Here is a 19,280-nt window from a genome sequence, read left to right as displayed (position 1 = left end):
CTCTCTCTCGTACACAGATACCTCATATGTTTCGTGGAAATATTTTTAAAATAATTAATTATATATTATATTTATTAATAATAATTTTGGGTTGATTTTGCAAATTGTGAATTATTTTGAAAAGAGAAAATATGTGGAAAGTTTATAAGGTTTATTATATTTTGGGACTATATTTGCATTATAAGTCATTCACTGGCTTAATGGTATTGAAAATCTTTTATTAGAATCTCACGGCAAGAAATTCAGTCTTTTTCAACGCTACAAATTTGCCGTTAAAGCTCAAAAAATGCTGCAAAAAGAGACCTTATATTAGATCCTCGATCTGTTTATTCTGTAAAGAACAAATTTTTAATCTCTTAGTTGAATAGTAAAATTTGAGGATATTTTTGGTCTAATTTCATGTGTGCATAATCCAGTTAGACAAACAGACTTGTTTTGGACTTCAATATTGTATCTTGGAGGCAAATTCGCTTGTAACTCGTGTGCATACCATTATTAGTGGAGGTGAATATTGTCTTAAAAAAATAATATTTATAACGCACCTTGAATCGAACTTTTTTTTTACTATTTTTTGTTTTGCGGCCCCTTTTGCACCAATAGGTAATTGGTACTGGTATTATTTGTTGATAATTCGTTGAAAATTATGAATGAAGTCATATTATTTATTGTAGATTTGTTACATTGTAATCAATGAATAAACTATCTTTTATTTTCTAAACTAAGAGTACTGTTTGGGATGGGAGAAGTTGGGGGAGAGAAATGGCGAATTTAAAAGGGGTGAAACTAGTTGAAATATACAGAAGATTGTCAGCAGTTGCATAGTACCATGATCAGGAGAGGATCTAAAGTGAACCCTTTTACTGTGAAGTTCAAATCTATGTTATGTTTCTCTAATGTTTTTTTGTGTTAATTCATGAATAATAGAAAACAAACCTGTCCTGTTAACCTATCCATCAATCTCAATTTCTCTATCCGTGACATGACTAATCACCCATTCTATCTCAATAATGTGATTTAACATCTTTTAATTAGAATCACAGAAAAAAACTTAAAAAAAAAAAAAGCAAGTGGAAGCATCAACTAAGAAGACAAAGGACATCTAAAGTATAAAGAAAATGGGCCAAAAAACCAGACACTATATCAGATCCCGTTGAACAGCTGGAACTAATGAATAACGACTTCATCACGGGGATAAGATAATACACACACTGGCATCCATCCATACATACACTGTTCTAAGTTCTAACTCCATTGTTGGAGATATTTTTTGGAACAGATTTTCTGATGCAAAGAGCGAGTCCTGAAAATAATCAAGCATTCCGCAGTTGCATGATGAGCCATGACCACTCATGATGTCATGTGGGTACATGCATGTTGCCTGTAGCTGACATACATACCAATGCTTTGCACTCGATGATAATAAAGAAATGAAATCAACTGTTGGAGATGAATGGATCGAGAGGAATTGGATCCTTTCCAAAAGTGATAATGGATCCTATAAATATTGTAACAGATCGATGCCGTTCATGTACGTGCACCATTCCTCCCCAATAACCAAAAGTTTCTTTCCGTGGATGAGAGTTTTATTCTCGAACGAGTGTTGAATCTTGAAAGAAAACAATGAGAGCCCACAAATAAAAAATTCAAGCAATTTCAACTTCTTGTTTTATAGTGAATGGTAGGACGTGAAACACATATGTTCTTCTTGATGACAATATCTTCAACACGTACGATGCCAAAACAGCAAGTTCTTCACCACATATAAAAAATGAACACAAAAAAGATCATAAGGCTCACTATAAGAAAACTGTTTAATTAATGTGGCCAGTTATTTCTTGCAGAAATGACTATTTCCTGTCAAATTCATCACAAATACTAGTTTTTTCTTGTAGTGTACCATGAAATGATCTTGTATTTTGGAAACTTCATAGAACATACAGGATACACATTTGACATTTCAAAAGAAGGCCTCCTAACTAGAGTCCTGACTCCTCATCCATGGACTGCAGCAAGAAAACTCTGTATCTTGCTTAAAACTGTTTCCTTTCTGGGATAATTCTTTGTTGGCAAATAGCAAAAAAAGAGTATGAAGTTGATGGTGTACTCTTTTGAGTTTTGAGTAGAGTAATCCAAAAGAAATTTTACTCTGCAACCCGTGGTCCAGGACTCGATTTATTTTCAGCTCACCAAGTCTGCTTAGAGCCTGGCATTGACTCTAACCAAGTAAAAACATAAGAAGTAAAAAGATTTCAAAAGCGAGCTGAATTGCTATATTGTGTGTGTAAATGAAGAAACAAACACTCTCCTCCCAGGTGCCCTCACTTCAGGCTGGGGAAACCACATTACTCTTCAATGAGACCACAGATTATCATGTCACAGAACAAAAACATCTTGCATTCACATTTCACAGCACTTCCTAGTGAAAGTAAAAGTAGCACAGACTTGTGTTGTCTATTTCCAGAAAGTAAAAAATGAAAGCAGTTCAGACTCATCAGACTTTCTGTGAAATCTGCCTTCAAGTTTTCTCTTTATCTCCTGTCCTACTCTCACCTTGGTGGGCTTAGTTCAACAGCAAAAAATACCCAAGTAGGCCACTTGACTTGGTAGCTCCAGCAGGCAAAATCTATCATGAAAGATACTCCTACTTTTCGAAAAAGAAAAACAAGACTTACTGAATATGATAGAGAGATACTGACAAAATTCTATCTGGGAAAAAAAAGCTGAGAGCAAAGCCATCAGTTATATAAACAACAAGATCTTTGATTCTCCAAGAAAAGTCTGGAACAGGAACTGCAGTATACTGTATATAGTTTTGGAAGCTGAGAGTTTTGATCCTATTTACTCTTATATCTTGTTATTAAAATACCAATTAAGTAATACATTAATTGAATCAAGATTACCAAATGAAAATCCTTATACCTAATCAAGTTAGTTTTCCTATCGTATATCTTTTTTGGTTTTGGGAGGAAATCGTTAGAGAGAGATGAAAGAAAAACGAACGATTTGTTTTAAAAGATTTAAATTAGTAAAAACTTGAATGGTTTGTGGCTGCTGGGATTCGAGCCCAGGTCTCTACGGCCACAACGTAGAATTCTTACCACTAAACTACAGCCACACGGTGTGATCTGTGCTGTAAAATTTATTTATAACTAAAATTACTAGCTGGCCTCCACGCCACGCCCCATTCGATGGGTATTGGGCGTCAAATAGTATACAGATGACAGTTTTTTAATCCAATAAAAAATTACAGAAAAAGGCAAAAAAAAAAAAGTTAAGATTATCCAGTGTCACATGTCTACCAAATGGGCTTAGAATACATGGTGCATCTTTCCGTACGTTGGCTCAGCAGACCAATCCCAACAGTAAACCAAGATGACGCCGGAATAGAATAAAAGATTATTCTGATAACTAGCTAAACAACGGAAGTTCTAGAGATTGAGATTGAGAAAATCACAAACGAAGATAAACTGAGATTAAGCTAAGAATACCCAGTGTCACAACCAAATGGGCTTTAGAATACATAGTGCATCTTTCGGTACGTTGGTTCGACACTCGACAGACCAACCCCAACAGTGAACCAAGATGTGGGAGACCACTAGACCTCAAACTTAATCGTGAAACTTGTGACCTTTATACTGCAGATGCCTAGCTACTTTGGGCTCCTAATGTTAGGACCTCGTGGCGGCGTCGCCAAACAACTTGCCACTTCTGCTGAAGCTGTCCCCTTTACCTTCACAAATGCTTTGGACATCGACAGCAAAACTGGTCTGGTTTATTTCACAGACAACAACACTCTCTTTCATAGAAGGTAAGTACATGCGTACGCGTTTTGCATAATCTCTCTATTTCCTTTTCTTTCTCATTTGAGGGGGCATATTGATGAATGGGGAAGTTTCCAAGCATGTTTAATTCCTAAGCTTCAACATAACACATAAGCTGCATGTTTCCCAAGCTTCAACATGCAGTATCATTGGTATTTAACCGACCAACATAAAAATCCGTCGAGATAAGTTGGTTGGTTTAATTTTTTTCCCCTAGCCTTCTCCTCGTGTGTCTCGTATATAGGGCATGGTTACAAATAATGCTAAATGGGGGGACAAAACAGGGAGGCTGATGAAGTACGACCCGGGAACCAAGGAAGTGACTGCCTTGCTCAGAGGCTTCGCATTTCCAAATGGTATGGCTCTGAGCAAGGATACCTCCTTCCTCGTAATTGCAGAGAGCGGCACACTCCAAATTTTTGAGGAGTAATTCTACATGCAACCGTGAAGTGCGTAACTGTCGCGTAATCACTTTGAAAAAGAGTGGGGTCCACTATTAAAAAATTAATTTTTTTCATGTGGATCTCATGTTTTATTCATTTTTTTCAAAGCGATTACACAACGGTTACGCACTTCACGGTTGTAAGAATATTTTCTCATTTTTGAGTGTTGTGAAATGTTGTACAAAATACACATAAATAATGATAAATAAAGTAAAAGCAACACAATCATGAACACGATGCAAAATATACATAGTTCGGCAGATTGTCTACGTCCACAGAGCTGCAGAAATCTTATTAACCAGAAGAGATTATAATCACTCAGTCTCAACTCACACTCCATGATTTTTTGCTCTCTCACACAATATGCACTTACTAGAAATTATTCTCTCTCAAAATATGCTTGAGGTCGTACAAGACCTGTCAAAATATGACATAGATATAACACAGCGCTAGAGACGCTACCCTGGCAAAATTGCGTACTTCGCTCGAGCGGGCGTGTCAAGTGCACCTCGAGTGAACAACCAAATCAACATTAGCTCGAGCGGAGTGTCAAGCGAATACTAAGATTTGTGTCTCGCTCGAGTTCACTATCAAGCAGTCTCTAGCGAACTCTCAGACTTGCCTCCGCTCGAGCTCATTGTCGAGCAATCTTAAGCGAACTCTTTGACTTGCTTCCGCTCGAGTGGTGTGGACCAGACTCCACAGTACTCAACAATGAGGTCTTGGCTTGGAGACCCTAAGAGTCATGCATCAAAAGTTTTATCTCAACTGGAGAGGCCCCCAAATAACATCAAGAGGAACAGTGTAGATTCACCAACGACTGGGTTGCATTAAATAGTGGAAGAGATATCAACCAAGGACTGGGTTACGTAGATTCACAACGTGCAGGGTGGGCAGAAGATCCCATGGCAGCAAAGCTGGATGAAGAGGTAAAGGTTGAAGATGTTTTGGATGGAAACCGCGGTGGCAACGCACTTGACTCTGCACCACGAAGTCACTCTCTTCATCTTGCACAGAGAGCCATCCTTCATATCCTGGCTTTTGTTATGATAGCGACAACCTCTTCGCTGGGGCTGGATGGCTCAGTAACTGCATCATTTTGACTTTTTAAGACAAGGTTGAAATTTTTTTTTTTTTAAAATAAAAGTACAACTCTATTCTGATTCGTAGTGTGTGTAAAGAGAGGTTTCAGGTTTGCCAAATTCCTTGAAAGTAGAGAACAAGCATCCAAATAAAACATCGAAAGATGGGGATTTGCCAAACCGTTTGAATGCAAAACGCAACCAGAAAGAGCCGCAAGGACAACTCCAAGTGAAAATTATATATGCAACCCAGAACAAATTAAATGTAGGCAAATTCTAAATAGCTAAGATGGAATCATTATTCAAGATTTTAATTCTACACACTCATTTTAATGTATGTACAAATCAATTCTGCAAACAGATGGCATAATCAGACTAGAACCCATCCATCCCTGGGCAACCATGAACATTCTGCCTTTCCTGGAACAAAAATAAATTATCCCTGCCCCTCAACTTTGCTCAAGAATGGAGGAAACCAAGCCTTTTATGAAGCTCCTACAGATGCCCTTGACATTATGATTCTGATAGGAGCCGTTCCAGTTCCAGATCAAAGTCTTCATCCCCTTGCAGTTGTCCTTCTTGCTGTTCTAGTAGCAGCAACTGCTGTGGTTCTTCAGGAGGATGCTGACTTGATCGTGTTTGTCGGTAAAAAATGTCTTTGTGTACGATCCAGTCATCTGTGATCTTTTCCATTGTGTCTCCAATCAAATTTTTATCTTCTGCTATGTGCTTTATGTCTTGGACATCTGCCACCTTGCTGGCTTCTTTAACAAGAAATTAAGATGAAAGTCCAAAATAAAGAAGTTAACTTAATGTAAATATAACAGAGTGAGTAGACCAGCTAGATACAAACAGCTATTAAACTGCCCATAAAGCTGAAGAAATTCATTTGCATATGGCACCACAAAAATATAGAAAGGTCATATCATTTTTTCTGTGAAGAACTTTTCGGGTTATCTTGGGAGAATATTTAACAGTGCAACTGGTTTAGGAAAACCATGCATTCTAATAACATAAATGTAAATGTTGCCATTATAAAAGAATACAGAAAATGAAGGAATGCTCGTTTGGATACAGAAACCATCTCACTTCATCTCATCCTATCTCATCTCATCATTACAACTTTTTCAAATTTCCACACAAAATATAATAATCAATTCAACTTTTTCAAATCTCAAAACAATAATAATATTAAAAAATATTATTCTAACAATATTTTATTCAATTCATCTAAAACCATCTCATCTCATCTCACTATCCAAACGAGCCATAAGACATTCATTAACGAAATGGATTGTGAGGGATATATATTTTTTATGTGAAGCATTAAAAAAATTTAGGCAGGATCATTAAAAATCATAATGGTAATAAAGACCCAAACAAGTAGTGTTAGAATATCCTGCATGAAATCCTAAAACGTAATGGATTTATGTTTTAGGATGCACTGTGTGGAACAAACCAGGATGGAAAGTAATAGCTTAATGTCATCATTTTGGATATCTTCAGGGCCATCCACCATACTAGCTTTCTAGAACGAGAGCCAATAGCACACCACTTAGCAGCATGATATCAATTAATAATATAGAAGTTACTTCCATAATTCCATGACTGATTTATCTGTTGCTGCTGAACTTGGTGAGAAGAAATAAAGTACCTTCAATGGCTAACTTCTTGGCCTCTGCATATTCTGTTGACATTTTCTGGACCACATTCAAGTCAACTTCCGTTCCCTGGTATATGTTGGACCAAAAAATGGAAGTCAGATGCTGTCTAAACCAAAAGCTAATTTGAAGAGAATATTGAAGGAAATCCATTGTACCCATTATGTCAAGATGAAAGATCACCCCCTAAACAAGTTGATAAGTTGCTAAACTATTTTCCCTGCCCACCAATATCACACAAACTTAAAGACTGGTTGGTAGTTTAAACTAATAGTGCTTGCCAGACCTATTTATGAAGATCTGGGGGCAGAGAGAATTGTTACAAATTGTTACAGTTTTAACAATTTTAGGAGAATTGTTAAAACTCTGGCATAAGCAGTAATTTATCATGGTATCAAAGTAGATGGTGCTGATTTCAAACCTTGAGTCCACTTCACCTCCTGCTTAAAGTTATAAAATTTCACATTGGGTCCCACCCATTGAGGAGTTTGAATCCACACAAAAAAAGAGTATCAGATTTTTTTTTTATCGGTAATCAAGGTATTTTATTCATAAAAGTACGCAAAGCCCAAGTACACAAGGAGTATAACAAAAGAGTATCAGAATATTAAAAGTGACTAAATAGACTATTTCCTACTGGTTACGTTTTTTAGCAAGTGATAATTTATCAATAGTGAACATAACTCATGCATGTGCAGAAAACCTCTGTAGCCAGTTTTACTCAATATTGAGGGTGTAGGATACCCATCTGATTTATCAATGCATGTTGTGGATGATTATGAAGAAAAACCATGCCCAGAATTGATATCTGCCATTTTACACTTAGTTGAGCCACAGCAAATATGCACAGGGCACAGCAACACAGGACTTATATGGTACTGCAGAGTCATTAAAAAAGGGATTAAAATGAAGGGAGGGGATGATATCTTTATGCATAGTAAAAAGTCGTTAATTGGTAACGTTTCTATTGTTATTTCAAAGTTACATTTTAGGATAAACTTCCGATTACTATGTTGTATCACATATTGATGTTACTAGGGATACAACTCAGAACTTTCAGAATTCAGAACTACTCTCAGTTCCTCAGAACACTCTCTCAACCCAAGTTGGCCACTATAATTAAAAAGAAGAATCATGTATGTTTCACCAATAAATTCTTTTATAGTAAAATGTACATAGTTGATACACACGTTCATGTGTCTGCTCAAGAAGTGTATGATCTTACATAAATGTATCTCACAAGGAACTATGTAACGTACCAAGTCCATGTGAAGGAAGTATTCCATTCGAGTATTAGCAAGTAACCTGTTAATTGAAAGGCAAAACCAATAAGACATTCAGAATATGTGATTTATTAGTAATATGTTGAATAAGGAAAATGCCAAATAGAAGTAATATGCTGATGACATTAATGACATACCTCTTATGTGCGGCTTGAATGCGGGCATTCTGTAATTCTGTGAGCTGATTCACTGTCTCCGTCACAGAACCTTCATTTATTTCTACAGACCCAAAGAGGAACACGTTTTTCTCAAGCATCCTCCTGATCAAAGCAGATACCACTTTTAGACCTTTTCCTTTTGCATCAACAAGAAGGTTTGTAAGTTTCTTCAGCTCTCCTGTCAAATGAGAACTGAGGTGAGTTTTGTGTGCCAGAGAGAGAGAGAGGGAGCTTCTAAGGTATTTACCAAACAAAGTAGATTTAGGCCTCGTTTGGTTACACAGATAAGATAAGATGGGATGAAAGTTGAAAGATGAATAACATATTGTTAGAATATAATTTTTTTAATATTATTTTTGTTTTGGGATTTGAAAATGTTGAATTGTTCTTAGAATTTTGTTTGGGAGATTAGGAAAGTTGTAATTATTAGATTATATTAGATTAGATGAGATGGTTTGTGAAAACAAACCAAGCCTCAGACTTTCATTGGAACCAACAAAAATCTTGAAAAAAATAGATAGCTACAAGAGAACCTCAACTACTATGTTGAATGCAAAATCAATGAAAAGCCTGACAGCAGATAAGTAAGCAAAAGATACAAGTTATAAAAGAATAGCCATTAATATATATATATATGAACACTATGAATTGAACTCAAAGGCTTATGGTACCAGTCTCAATGGTATAAATATCAGAGTGAGGGAAGACTAATCATGCATATCGGTTGGGAAGAGTGTATACCATTGTCAATGTTATAACGGAGGAAGCTGTGCTATACATAATGGAATATGCCATCCCCCAAATAGTTGGCATGAAGCTTAGATGATCCGGGAATATGGCCATATCAATATGGAATCACGTGTCAAGCAAAAACTATAAGAATTACATATCAATGAACTCCCACAGCTTATACAATAGATGAACAAGAAGTTTCAAACTAACTAAAAGCATTCTGCATGCTTTAATATAAAAAAAATTGTATAATAATATTGCATCAGAATGCCGTGTTCATCAGTATAAACTATAAACAATAACCCAAATTAAAGTTCCTCACAATGTAGTATCAAGTTCGAAGTGAAGACCCACCAATGGATAGATAAATTCTGAAAGGAGGTTTGAAAGGCTGAGTCTCATAGAGGCAGTAAAGGCAATAGAGCCCACCCAATCTGTGTGATAAAGAAGCATTACCTATCATGTAACCTGCATAGGAGTACATGAGAGTTACAATAGTGTAGTGAAGCAAAATGCATGAATTCAAAATCTTAAGACCACAGGATCCGATGGCTTCTGATTCAGGCGGGTTTGGTGACACGATGTAATCTATTAACCAAATCGAAGTACTTGAAAAAGCGTACCAATTGAATGGGCATACAATGATTGCATAAAGAAGGCCAAGTTGGTAGAAGGACTAGCCTCGTATATGTAGGAGAACTTCCTAGAAATCCATACTCTCTTCATATCAGCCAAAGCTGTTGATTCACCCTGCCACTCCCCCAATATTTTAAAACAGAAATTAACAACAAATGAAGGAAAACTGAAGATTAAGCCTTTGAATTTATTCAAGAAAATTGTGATCAAAACAAGGAAGCACCTCAGCAAACTCGTTAATAAGCTCATCGATGTCCCGCTTGAATGGAGAGAGATCCATTTAAACTTCTCGAAATAAAAGGATGACGAGAAAGAAAAAGAAGATAATAAAACAATAAACAAGGCCTAGGCGGGGTGTTATTCAATTCTCAGTACACGAGAGACGATCAAACTGTCATGCCCCGTACCCGGGGTGATCCCTTTTAACCTAAAATCCACAAAATGTAAAACTTAGATACAATAATACTCCAAAATCAAATGTCTCAAGAATTTCTTCCTAACAGAATAAACTACACACTGGCGAAATTCCTCTTACTCAAATTAATCCATTTATGCCACCTGGCATTTATCTCACCTTTCTCTTTCATTCCTGTCACTTTCCAACTATTCCAAGTGTCATAACCATCAAAGTCATTGAAAAAAAAATGGTGAAGATAAAGGGATGAGTCCACCAATTCAGTAAGCAGCCTACATATACTAATAAGTAAACATGAGCCAGTTACAAAATGCAGAAACAAACAATTCTCAAAAATATGGCAGTCGTGTAGTAACATACGGGTCCAAATTTAGGGCATAAAACTAGTATTATATCTTTATTTATTTATTTTATTTTTATTATCATCTTGGGAAATATGCTAACAGATAAATTAAAATAGTGATTCTTTCCCTATCAAAACCTTCGAATAGTTTATCCATTAGGTTCCCATATTAGATTAGGTTCCTAGTTTGAGACTAACTCCAACTCAAACTCTTCAAAAATCCTCTCAAAATCCATATCCTCGTAGGAATAAATTCCTAAGTGTAGCCCACGTCAAACACTAGCATACCTCCTGATGACTCACGCCACTCCCCTCCCCATCATCTATACAATCCCACGAAAACCCTTTGATTTAAACACACAAAAATACCTGGAGGAAGACCTCACTTTCACATGAGCTTAATACTCTGCCCAGCCACCGCCGACCACCCTAGGACGTCGGAGCACTACCCCGGCTGCCCAGAAATCGCCGACCAGCCCAACCCCGTTGAACCCACTCCTTTTCGATAAGTCCCCGACGAGATCTCTCTCTCTTCCCGTGAATTTCAGTTCTCGGTCTAGCTCCCTCACTCTCTCTCTTGCGTCGCACCACTGCCAGAGGACCCAGTCACGTCGCCGGTCGCTTCCAGCCACCCTAGAGCCGCCGTCGCCTCAGCCTCAGCCTCCTTCCCTCGGTGAGTCCCCTGTTATAGCACGACTCTCTCCCATAATCAGGAGCTCTATATGTCTTGGCCTTGTGCCTTCCAGAGAGAGCTTCTACCCCTTAATTTGGGAATGGGCCATGGGCCTTGGGCCTTGGGCCTTGGGCCTTAAGCCCAGCCGGTCGAATGCCTCCTTACCTTCTGAGTGAGCTAAATCAGTGTGGGCCTGATGTCTATTCTGGGCTCGTATTTCACAGAAAAACCCAATTACACTTCTAAATTATTTAGTCCCGATTAACTATATATTACAAGCATTTATTAATTTTGCAAGGAAACAAGATAACTACTATGTTAAAATTCTAATTTTGTTTTAATCACGTAAAGAATCACGACACGTTTATCTAGAAAATTAGTAACGTCCAGTACCTCGTATAGGTAATGTGCTACAAGTTGGAAATCAAGAAGCAGCATTAAGAGGTAAATAGTATGATCATATAAATGCATTAGTACTATGAATATTATTGTTATGTATGAAAATATGATGTGCTTATGATGGTTATCTACGCTACGCTAAGAGACAAGTCAAGGTTAGATTCCCTTTCACGATCTTTGATGAAATATGAGATTATGCTTGAATGAATGAATTTGTTGTTTGATTAATTGAATGTTACTAAAATCATATGGAAGCCATGAGATGTTCATGTAGTAATTCAAGTCAAGTATGCCATGTAATAGAATAGCCAAATTATGCAAGCCATGTTCATGTAATACTTAGATTATGTATGTCATGTTATGTCATGTCATGTTATATTATACCATGTACAAGAATATGTCATGTTATGTTATACCATGTACAAGAATGTGCCATGTTAAAAACGTTCATGAAGCCTAATAAATTATCATACATTAAGAAAGATAAGAAATTTTATGGTGCCATGAACTCAAGCGTGGTTAACCACAAGTTAAGTGAAACACGGACCCAAGCCTGTTTCACTCCATATTATGAAAAATTAAGTGAAACACAGACCCAAGCGTGTTTCACTCCATATTATGCAAGTTAAATGAAACAAGAACCCAAGCGTGATTCACTCCATGTTATGCCAGTTAACTGAAACACAGACTCAAACATATTTCACTTCATGTTATGCAAGTTAAGTGAAACACGGACTCAAGCGTGTTTCACTCCATATTAAGACAAGATAAATGAATTATTATGCATTCACATTACATGTTTGCCATAATTATGTATGATTCCGCTCATGTTAATGATGAATATGTATGCTATATGAATCTTTGACAATATATGAATGTATGTAAAGTTTTTCAGAAAGTTATGTTACGAGTATGAATGTAAATCTGTGATGTTGTATGTATGTTGTGAAAAGTCTTTAGAAATTAAGTCCATGCTAGGCCAAATTATATTTTACGGTATGACGTGCTACTTACTGAGTATTCGACTCATTTTTGTTTATCTTCCTATTTTATTCTATGTTTAGTTCTCACAGATGGTGATTATGATGACGCAAAGCTGGATAACCAAGAGTAGATATAGTACAAAGAATTAGGAAGGAATAAGTAATATGCACACAAGAATTAGATTTCTTTTATGTCATTCATAGGAGTAGTTTATGTTCTTCTACTTTATGTTCAATTTTTGAAACAATTATGTTCAATTCAGTTTTAACATTTTGATGTTTTTCAATAAATGAGGTATTTCAGGATATGAATCTCTTTACCGGGTATTATGTTATGAATATTAGTAATATCTTTATCCTATGGGAAGGGGGTGTTACACGTGTTTTCAGAAGCATTTCATTACAATAATAATTTATACAAAATAACTTAGGCACAAGCGTACTGAACAACATAAAAAACATAAACAAAGATCATGTTTACACCCATGGCAAGGTTGTGCATATCCACAATTAGCCAAGTAGAATATAAATAAATGTTTTGTCACCAAAGTGAGTTTACTCAAAACATAGGCTATGTTTACCCCCATGGTAGGGTTGTGCATTATGCGGATAGCCAAATATAACATAATCACCATATCACTAAAATGATTGCATTCAAAACAGAGACCATTATTATATCCTGTGGCAGAGCCAAAAATCATAGCATAACATAATCTTATGCCTCATGGTTTTCAGATACAATACAATAACAGAAATAGTATACTGATTAGATAATATCATATAATCGGATAAATTATATCAGACTTCATGTTCACATTTTATGCAGTAGAGAAACAGAGTACAAAAATTGCTCATGTCTACACTAGCCATGACAAAATGTCAGATTTCAAAGTACAGTTACATAGACTAGTGCAGAAAATAACCGAGCCTATTTTCATAACAAAATATGCAGATTTTTTATAAAATCAATCTCAATCATTTTAGGCAAAGTCTAACATAGGAGCACCACTTACCTGACTTTTACAATGTATTATCTAGCCTTGAACCTAAATACTAGTAGTATCACAACCTAAATCAAAACGAGCAGATAAACAGCCCATAACCAAAATAGTCCATAATGAGGCCTTGGGTTTATAATGGCCCAGGTACAACATCCACACACTACTACACCAATAAATTAACCCAACCTGCTTGGATTCAATTACAATTCACCACAACGCACATCACCATTTAGAAGCATACTTCCGACACTTCGGAACATCAACCCACTATTTATGTCTATCCCCTCCTCCGTCAACAACATTACAAACAGAGTCCCTCCAAACATCAACCAGCCATTAAATTACTCAATCTACAACTTCCAATATACAAACAAAGATAATACAAACCAATGTTTTGAATACCATACCGGGCGCCTTACCAGTCAAAACACTGGAACAAAATATTTCGGTACCAGTACCGTTTCGGGATAGTCGATATATGAATAAATTATATTCTAAAATAATAGTCTATATATGAATAAATTATATATAAATACATATATATAAATTATAAATAGTCTAGTCTGAATTGAGACTCAAAAAAGAGTTTGTAGTTTGAAAAAAAAAAATTAAAGATCGGTAAAGGTCGCAATATAAGCCGATGTGGCCGGTATTTAGGCCGGTACAAAATATATGAAATACATGTACTAGATTAATGGCCGGTACGACATATTTCTACCGTACTGGCCTTTACGGTATTTAAAACAGTGATACAAACTCCCAGTTGGCACCAAACATCAAAGTCACAAAAATAAAACAGTGGTTACGAGGCTAAAGCTCTAGGGTACCTTATCCAAATTTGGAGTGATGGTCAGTCGAATTCGAGAGCGAGGTGGCGCTGTCTAGGGAGGTTCTCGATGCTCTGTAACACATAAAACAAGATTAAATTCGAGTTTGAGATGGTGAGGGACATGCGAATGTAAAGGGAGAAAACCGAACGGCGAGGGAGAGAGATACCGAGGTATTATCATAGTGTCGAAAGGCGCACGTTGAATCTGGTGGCCTCTGTCGGTCGCGACCTAAAACCTACAGAGAGCGTCTGCATGAGGGAGAGACCGAGGAGTTTGATAGAGAGAGAGAGAGAGAGAGAGAGAGAGAGAGAGAGACGAACAACTGAAGGAAAGAGAGGCAGATGGAGTGGCTTACCAACGACGGTGCGGCACGAACGGCGTTGGGCTGGGCGCGAAGACGAGCAGCAATCACATAAAAAAGGGGGGAAGAGCGAAGAGTTTGATTCCCGGGAGGGGGGGGAGGACACGGGTAGAAATAAAATAAGGAAAATGTTATTTAGCCCACCGCGTCTTTACACAGATTAGAATAAAATATTTAATAAGTTAAAGAAAATGATAATTTTATAATTAATTTATAATTCATAAATAATTTAACTTAAATGAAAAGTAGTTATATAAAATTAAAATTATTTTTTAATAGAATGATATAATTATATTAATTGATTTCATCTAAGTTATGAAAAAGTTACCTTGAATTAATAACTTTAGTTTACTTCTAGGGCAGTGTTAGAGCCATGGAGAGTGGCTCCCGACACTGCCCATCAAGAAGGCTATTTTAATTTTTTTTTCTTTTTTTTTTTATGTATTTTTTTAATCTCTTTAAATATATGTTTTTTTTAAATCATAACATCATTAAAAAAATATTTATTTAATTATAAAATTAAAAGAAAAAAATATCGATAGAAATGTTCGAGACCCAAAATAGGGACCACAAGCATCTCTCTTACTTCTATGCTTGTGCCGCAATTATATTGCTTCTTTTGTAAGCATTGTAGCTATTTTGTTATCTGTCTCAAAATCCATCTCATCTGGCTCTATTAGGTTTCAAGTGACAAGAAAGATATGAGGATGACTTGTGCTACAAGTGGCCAAGGAAGCCAAATATACAAGACCACGCAGCAAATAAAATTAGATCCAACAAGATCTAGGCTTGTTTTGGTTTTGTTTTTGTTCTAGGTTGGTTTTGGGAAGTAGGGGGTTTTGTTGTGCCGTGCGTAGGCGGACAACCATTGGGACCAATCCACTCCATGGCATTTGGATGAGGGCACCCGCACATGGGGGCAGGGCTGACGGCCACCCGTACGGGGTAACAGGTAGCACCTATACTGGTCATGTTCCAATGAATGTATGCCAACACATTGACCTGTGATCACATGAACCTGCTTTCCAACCATTGTCAACCATCTATAATGTTGATCCAACGCTTACTCTTAAGTCACGCAACTACTCTTGCCTTCTCACTTCTCAGTACAAGTCTTGTAACAATCATTGTAACAACCCACCTGTCATATGTGGATCCCGAGCGGGGTGGTGAGATGAGTTCGATGCAGATACCCATTCAGCACTCTTAGTTGAGAAAATCTATGAGAAAGAGACAAAAAATTTTTGTTTCTTCTTGTAGTACTTGATATTCGAAACTGGCTTTACAAAAATTAATCAACTTTTTAGGACAAGGTGGGTAGACGGGCTGGATGCAATTGACCGCCACCCACTCCAGTGCTAGGGGATATCATTAGTGGAAACTTCTATATTTTCCTTTTCTATTATTAGATGTCTTTGAGCATTCTCATCTGGTGTCTTAAACTACTATTATCCTCAAATTTTGGGAGAAAATTTAGGTAGAAGATGGAAAAATATATTCCCATCTTATTCTCTATTTTATGGTTTTTATTTAGGGAATCTATAGTGGTTCTCCAAATAACCATTGTACATCCCAATCACTTTCTCTCATCCCTTTTGAGCTGTTGGTCCATCGTGTTCCTCTCTCTCCATTCTCGGTTGCCCTCTTCGAAGTTGCCCTCTATCGCACCTACTGCCACCATTGACGGTAATTTCTCTTCATCGGCCTAAGTATATGTAAGTTGTACTCATCTCTCGCACGATTTTACTCACTGAAGCCCCCTCCTATGGCTGGACTCTGTACTTTCCGGCGCACGATTTTACACATAATCCATCTCCCACGGCTGAATCTGATGCATATTGTTCTATATAATTTTTCTAGGGTGTAACCGGTTCGGTCCCTTCCGATTTGATTTTTGACAAAATTTAGGGCCGAACTAGTATGTACTGGTTTTGCATTTTTCAAAACTGATGACACATCGGTTACCCTCCTAAACCGGTACTTCCAGTTTTACCGATTTTTGGTCCGGTCCGGTGCCCTTTTTTTAGAATGTAAATTTGATAATTTGTCATTAAAAATCTGTTTATTAAAAAAAAAAAGAAGAAGAAAAAACTGACTTAAAAAAATCTGTTTTATACAACTACTATATTTTGCTTCATTCAGTATCAAAGAGTCAAAGACCAAGTACAACCATTCTAACACGTATATATGTATATTTCGTCATGATACCAATTTATTTAATTACTAAATATAAATCAATATTTACTAAAAAAATGTCCTGCTTGACTAGCTATGATTCTAATTTCCAATACTCTTCTAACCCCAAAAAATGTCATTTGTCGGTGCATGCAAATTACTATATATATATATATGGGGTAAGCACTTGATCAGTTAAAGGATTAAGTTGCCATTGCCAATCAGTATTTCGTAATTAAGCAAGATAATGATGAATTATGGGTTGTTTTATTAATGATCACATTGGCCACCATTCCAAAACCAAACCTTTAATATTTTTGTTATTGGAGAAGCAGAAAATGCGAGGCAAACCAGATGCAATTATCCCATTTTCTTAAAGTTATAAACCCAATCATAAAACCCTAATAACACAAACTCAATCACAAAACTCTAATAACACAAATACAATCCCAAAAATCCTAAATTTCGGATTCAAAAACCATAATAACACAAATACCATCTACTAAATTTCAAAGTAATTTAAAAAACAAAAAAATAAATTACCGTGAGGAATCGATGACAAAGAGAGTGAGGTAAGGCCAATGGTCTGTGCATGGTAGCACTGGTAGGCTGCGGCTAAGTTATGTGCGATGGAGAGTGAGGCTGAGACAGAGAGATGAGAGACAAGAGAGTGAGGCAGAGAGTCTGAGAGAGAGTGCCTGGGCACTATTTGTAAAGAGACTTGAGACAAGAGAGTGAGGCCACTTTACTGCTTTAGGGTTTATTCGAGAAATGAGAATCGAGAGGAAACGGTCCAATGGAGTCTTGGAGATGGGGAGGAAACGGCATCATTTCCTATTGGTTTCAAATTTTCAATGTGGTTTTTTTTTTTTTTAAATGATAATTAAATTTTTTTTTTATAGTTTGAGAAATTGATAATTATAATTTATATATATTTGTAATACATTTAATAGACTATAGTGATTTAGATAAAGTGATTAGTATTAGTTATATATTAGTATAACTATAACTATAATGTATATTAGACTATTAGTATTAGTTATAAACTTATATATCGGTATTGCTATTAATATATTAGACTATATAATAGTTTTAATATTAGACTATTAATATAGCTATATATTAGTATTAGTTATATATTACTATTAGTATAGCTATATAATATATTAGACTATACAATAGTATTAATTTTAGACTATTAGTATAGCTATATATTAGTATTAGTTATAGTGATTTAGGATAACTATATTAGTATAACTATAATTATAGTCTATATTAGACTATTAGTATTAGTTAGACTATGTAATAATATTAATATTATACTATAAGTATAGCTATATATTAGTATTAGTTATATATTAGTATAGCTATATAATATAAGTATAACTATAGTCTATATTAGACTAATAGTATAACTATAGCTCTAATGAGTTTGTTAATTTTTATATTAGTATTTGTTAATTGTTATAGTGAGTTTAATTTATTATAACTATATTATTGATAGTATTATAGTGATAGTATTAGTATAGTAATTTAATATTAGTATTACTATATCATTATTTTATATGTGATTATTTAGTATAGTGATTATTTAGATATATATAATATATTAGTATTAGTTATATATTAGTATAGCTATAAATAAAATGTTATTAATAATTTAAATATATATTTTATGTTTAAAGTATATGATCAATTAAATTTGCAACTTTAAGATTAAACTTTTATTTTATAAATTATAATAACATTATCTTATATATAATTATATTAATAACATATGATCAAACAAATTACAAATATTCATATTTAAGATTAACATTTTACGTTATAATTTATAAATTATAATATGAAATTATTTCATATATTATATATAATTATATATATTATATATAAAACTTATATATATATATAATATTTTGTATAAAACTTATATATATAAACTATTAATTTTTATATTTTTTTCCCCAACAGGATCGGTCCGATCCCGAAAACCATGGAACCGGGACCGGACCGGGTTTCGCCGGTTTTCCGGTTACAAGAACGGGTCCTAGATTGGACCGGTTCAAAATCGGGCCAACCAGTTCGGACCGATTTTTTGATTTTTCGGTTTAAATTTACACCTCTAAATTTTTCCTTACCTTTGGATCTAACTTTGGCCACTGAAATATGTTTGCGATCCCGTATCCTTACAACAATGCTTTTTTGGGTTTGGCATTTCGATTGGATATGTCCTCAAAATCTACCATGGATTATGCTATGTGTTATCTTTTCAACTTCTTGGAGT

General features: G+C 35.5%; 1 protein-coding gene and 1 non-coding gene across 2 annotated transcripts; both read right to left on the bottom strand.

Moving 5' to 3' along the window:
• Positions 1-3,043: 3,043 nt before the first annotated feature.
• Positions 3,044-3,115, bottom strand: TRNAH-GUG. The gene has a single exon. It is a non-coding gene; the product is annotated as a tRNA-His (tRNA).
• A 2,439-nt stretch (positions 3,116-5,554) lies between these two features.
• On the bottom strand, positions 5,555-11,291 carry LOC108981646. The gene is made up of 8 exons (XM_018952872.2): positions 10,944-11,291; positions 10,040-10,243; positions 9,804-9,930; positions 9,535-9,648; positions 8,428-8,626; positions 8,267-8,312; positions 7,001-7,076; positions 5,555-6,110 (listed from the first exon to the last, which is right to left on the bottom strand). The coding sequence occupies exons 2-8, from the start codon at positions 10,094-10,096 to the stop codon at positions 5,860-5,862; spliced, it is 870 nt and encodes a 289-aa protein (XP_018808417.2). The 5' UTR covers positions 10,097-10,243; positions 10,944-11,291; the 3' UTR covers positions 5,555-5,859.
• Between the last annotated feature and the right edge of the window lie 7,989 nt (positions 11,292-19,280).

This window comes from Juglans regia, chromosome 13 (genome assembly GCF_001411555.2).
Source record: "Juglans regia cultivar Chandler chromosome 13, Walnut 2.0, whole genome shotgun sequence".
Classification (NCBI taxonomy): domain Eukaryota; kingdom Viridiplantae; phylum Streptophyta; class Magnoliopsida; order Fagales; family Juglandaceae; genus Juglans; species Juglans regia.
This window is presented reverse-complemented; position numbering and strand designations above follow the sequence as displayed.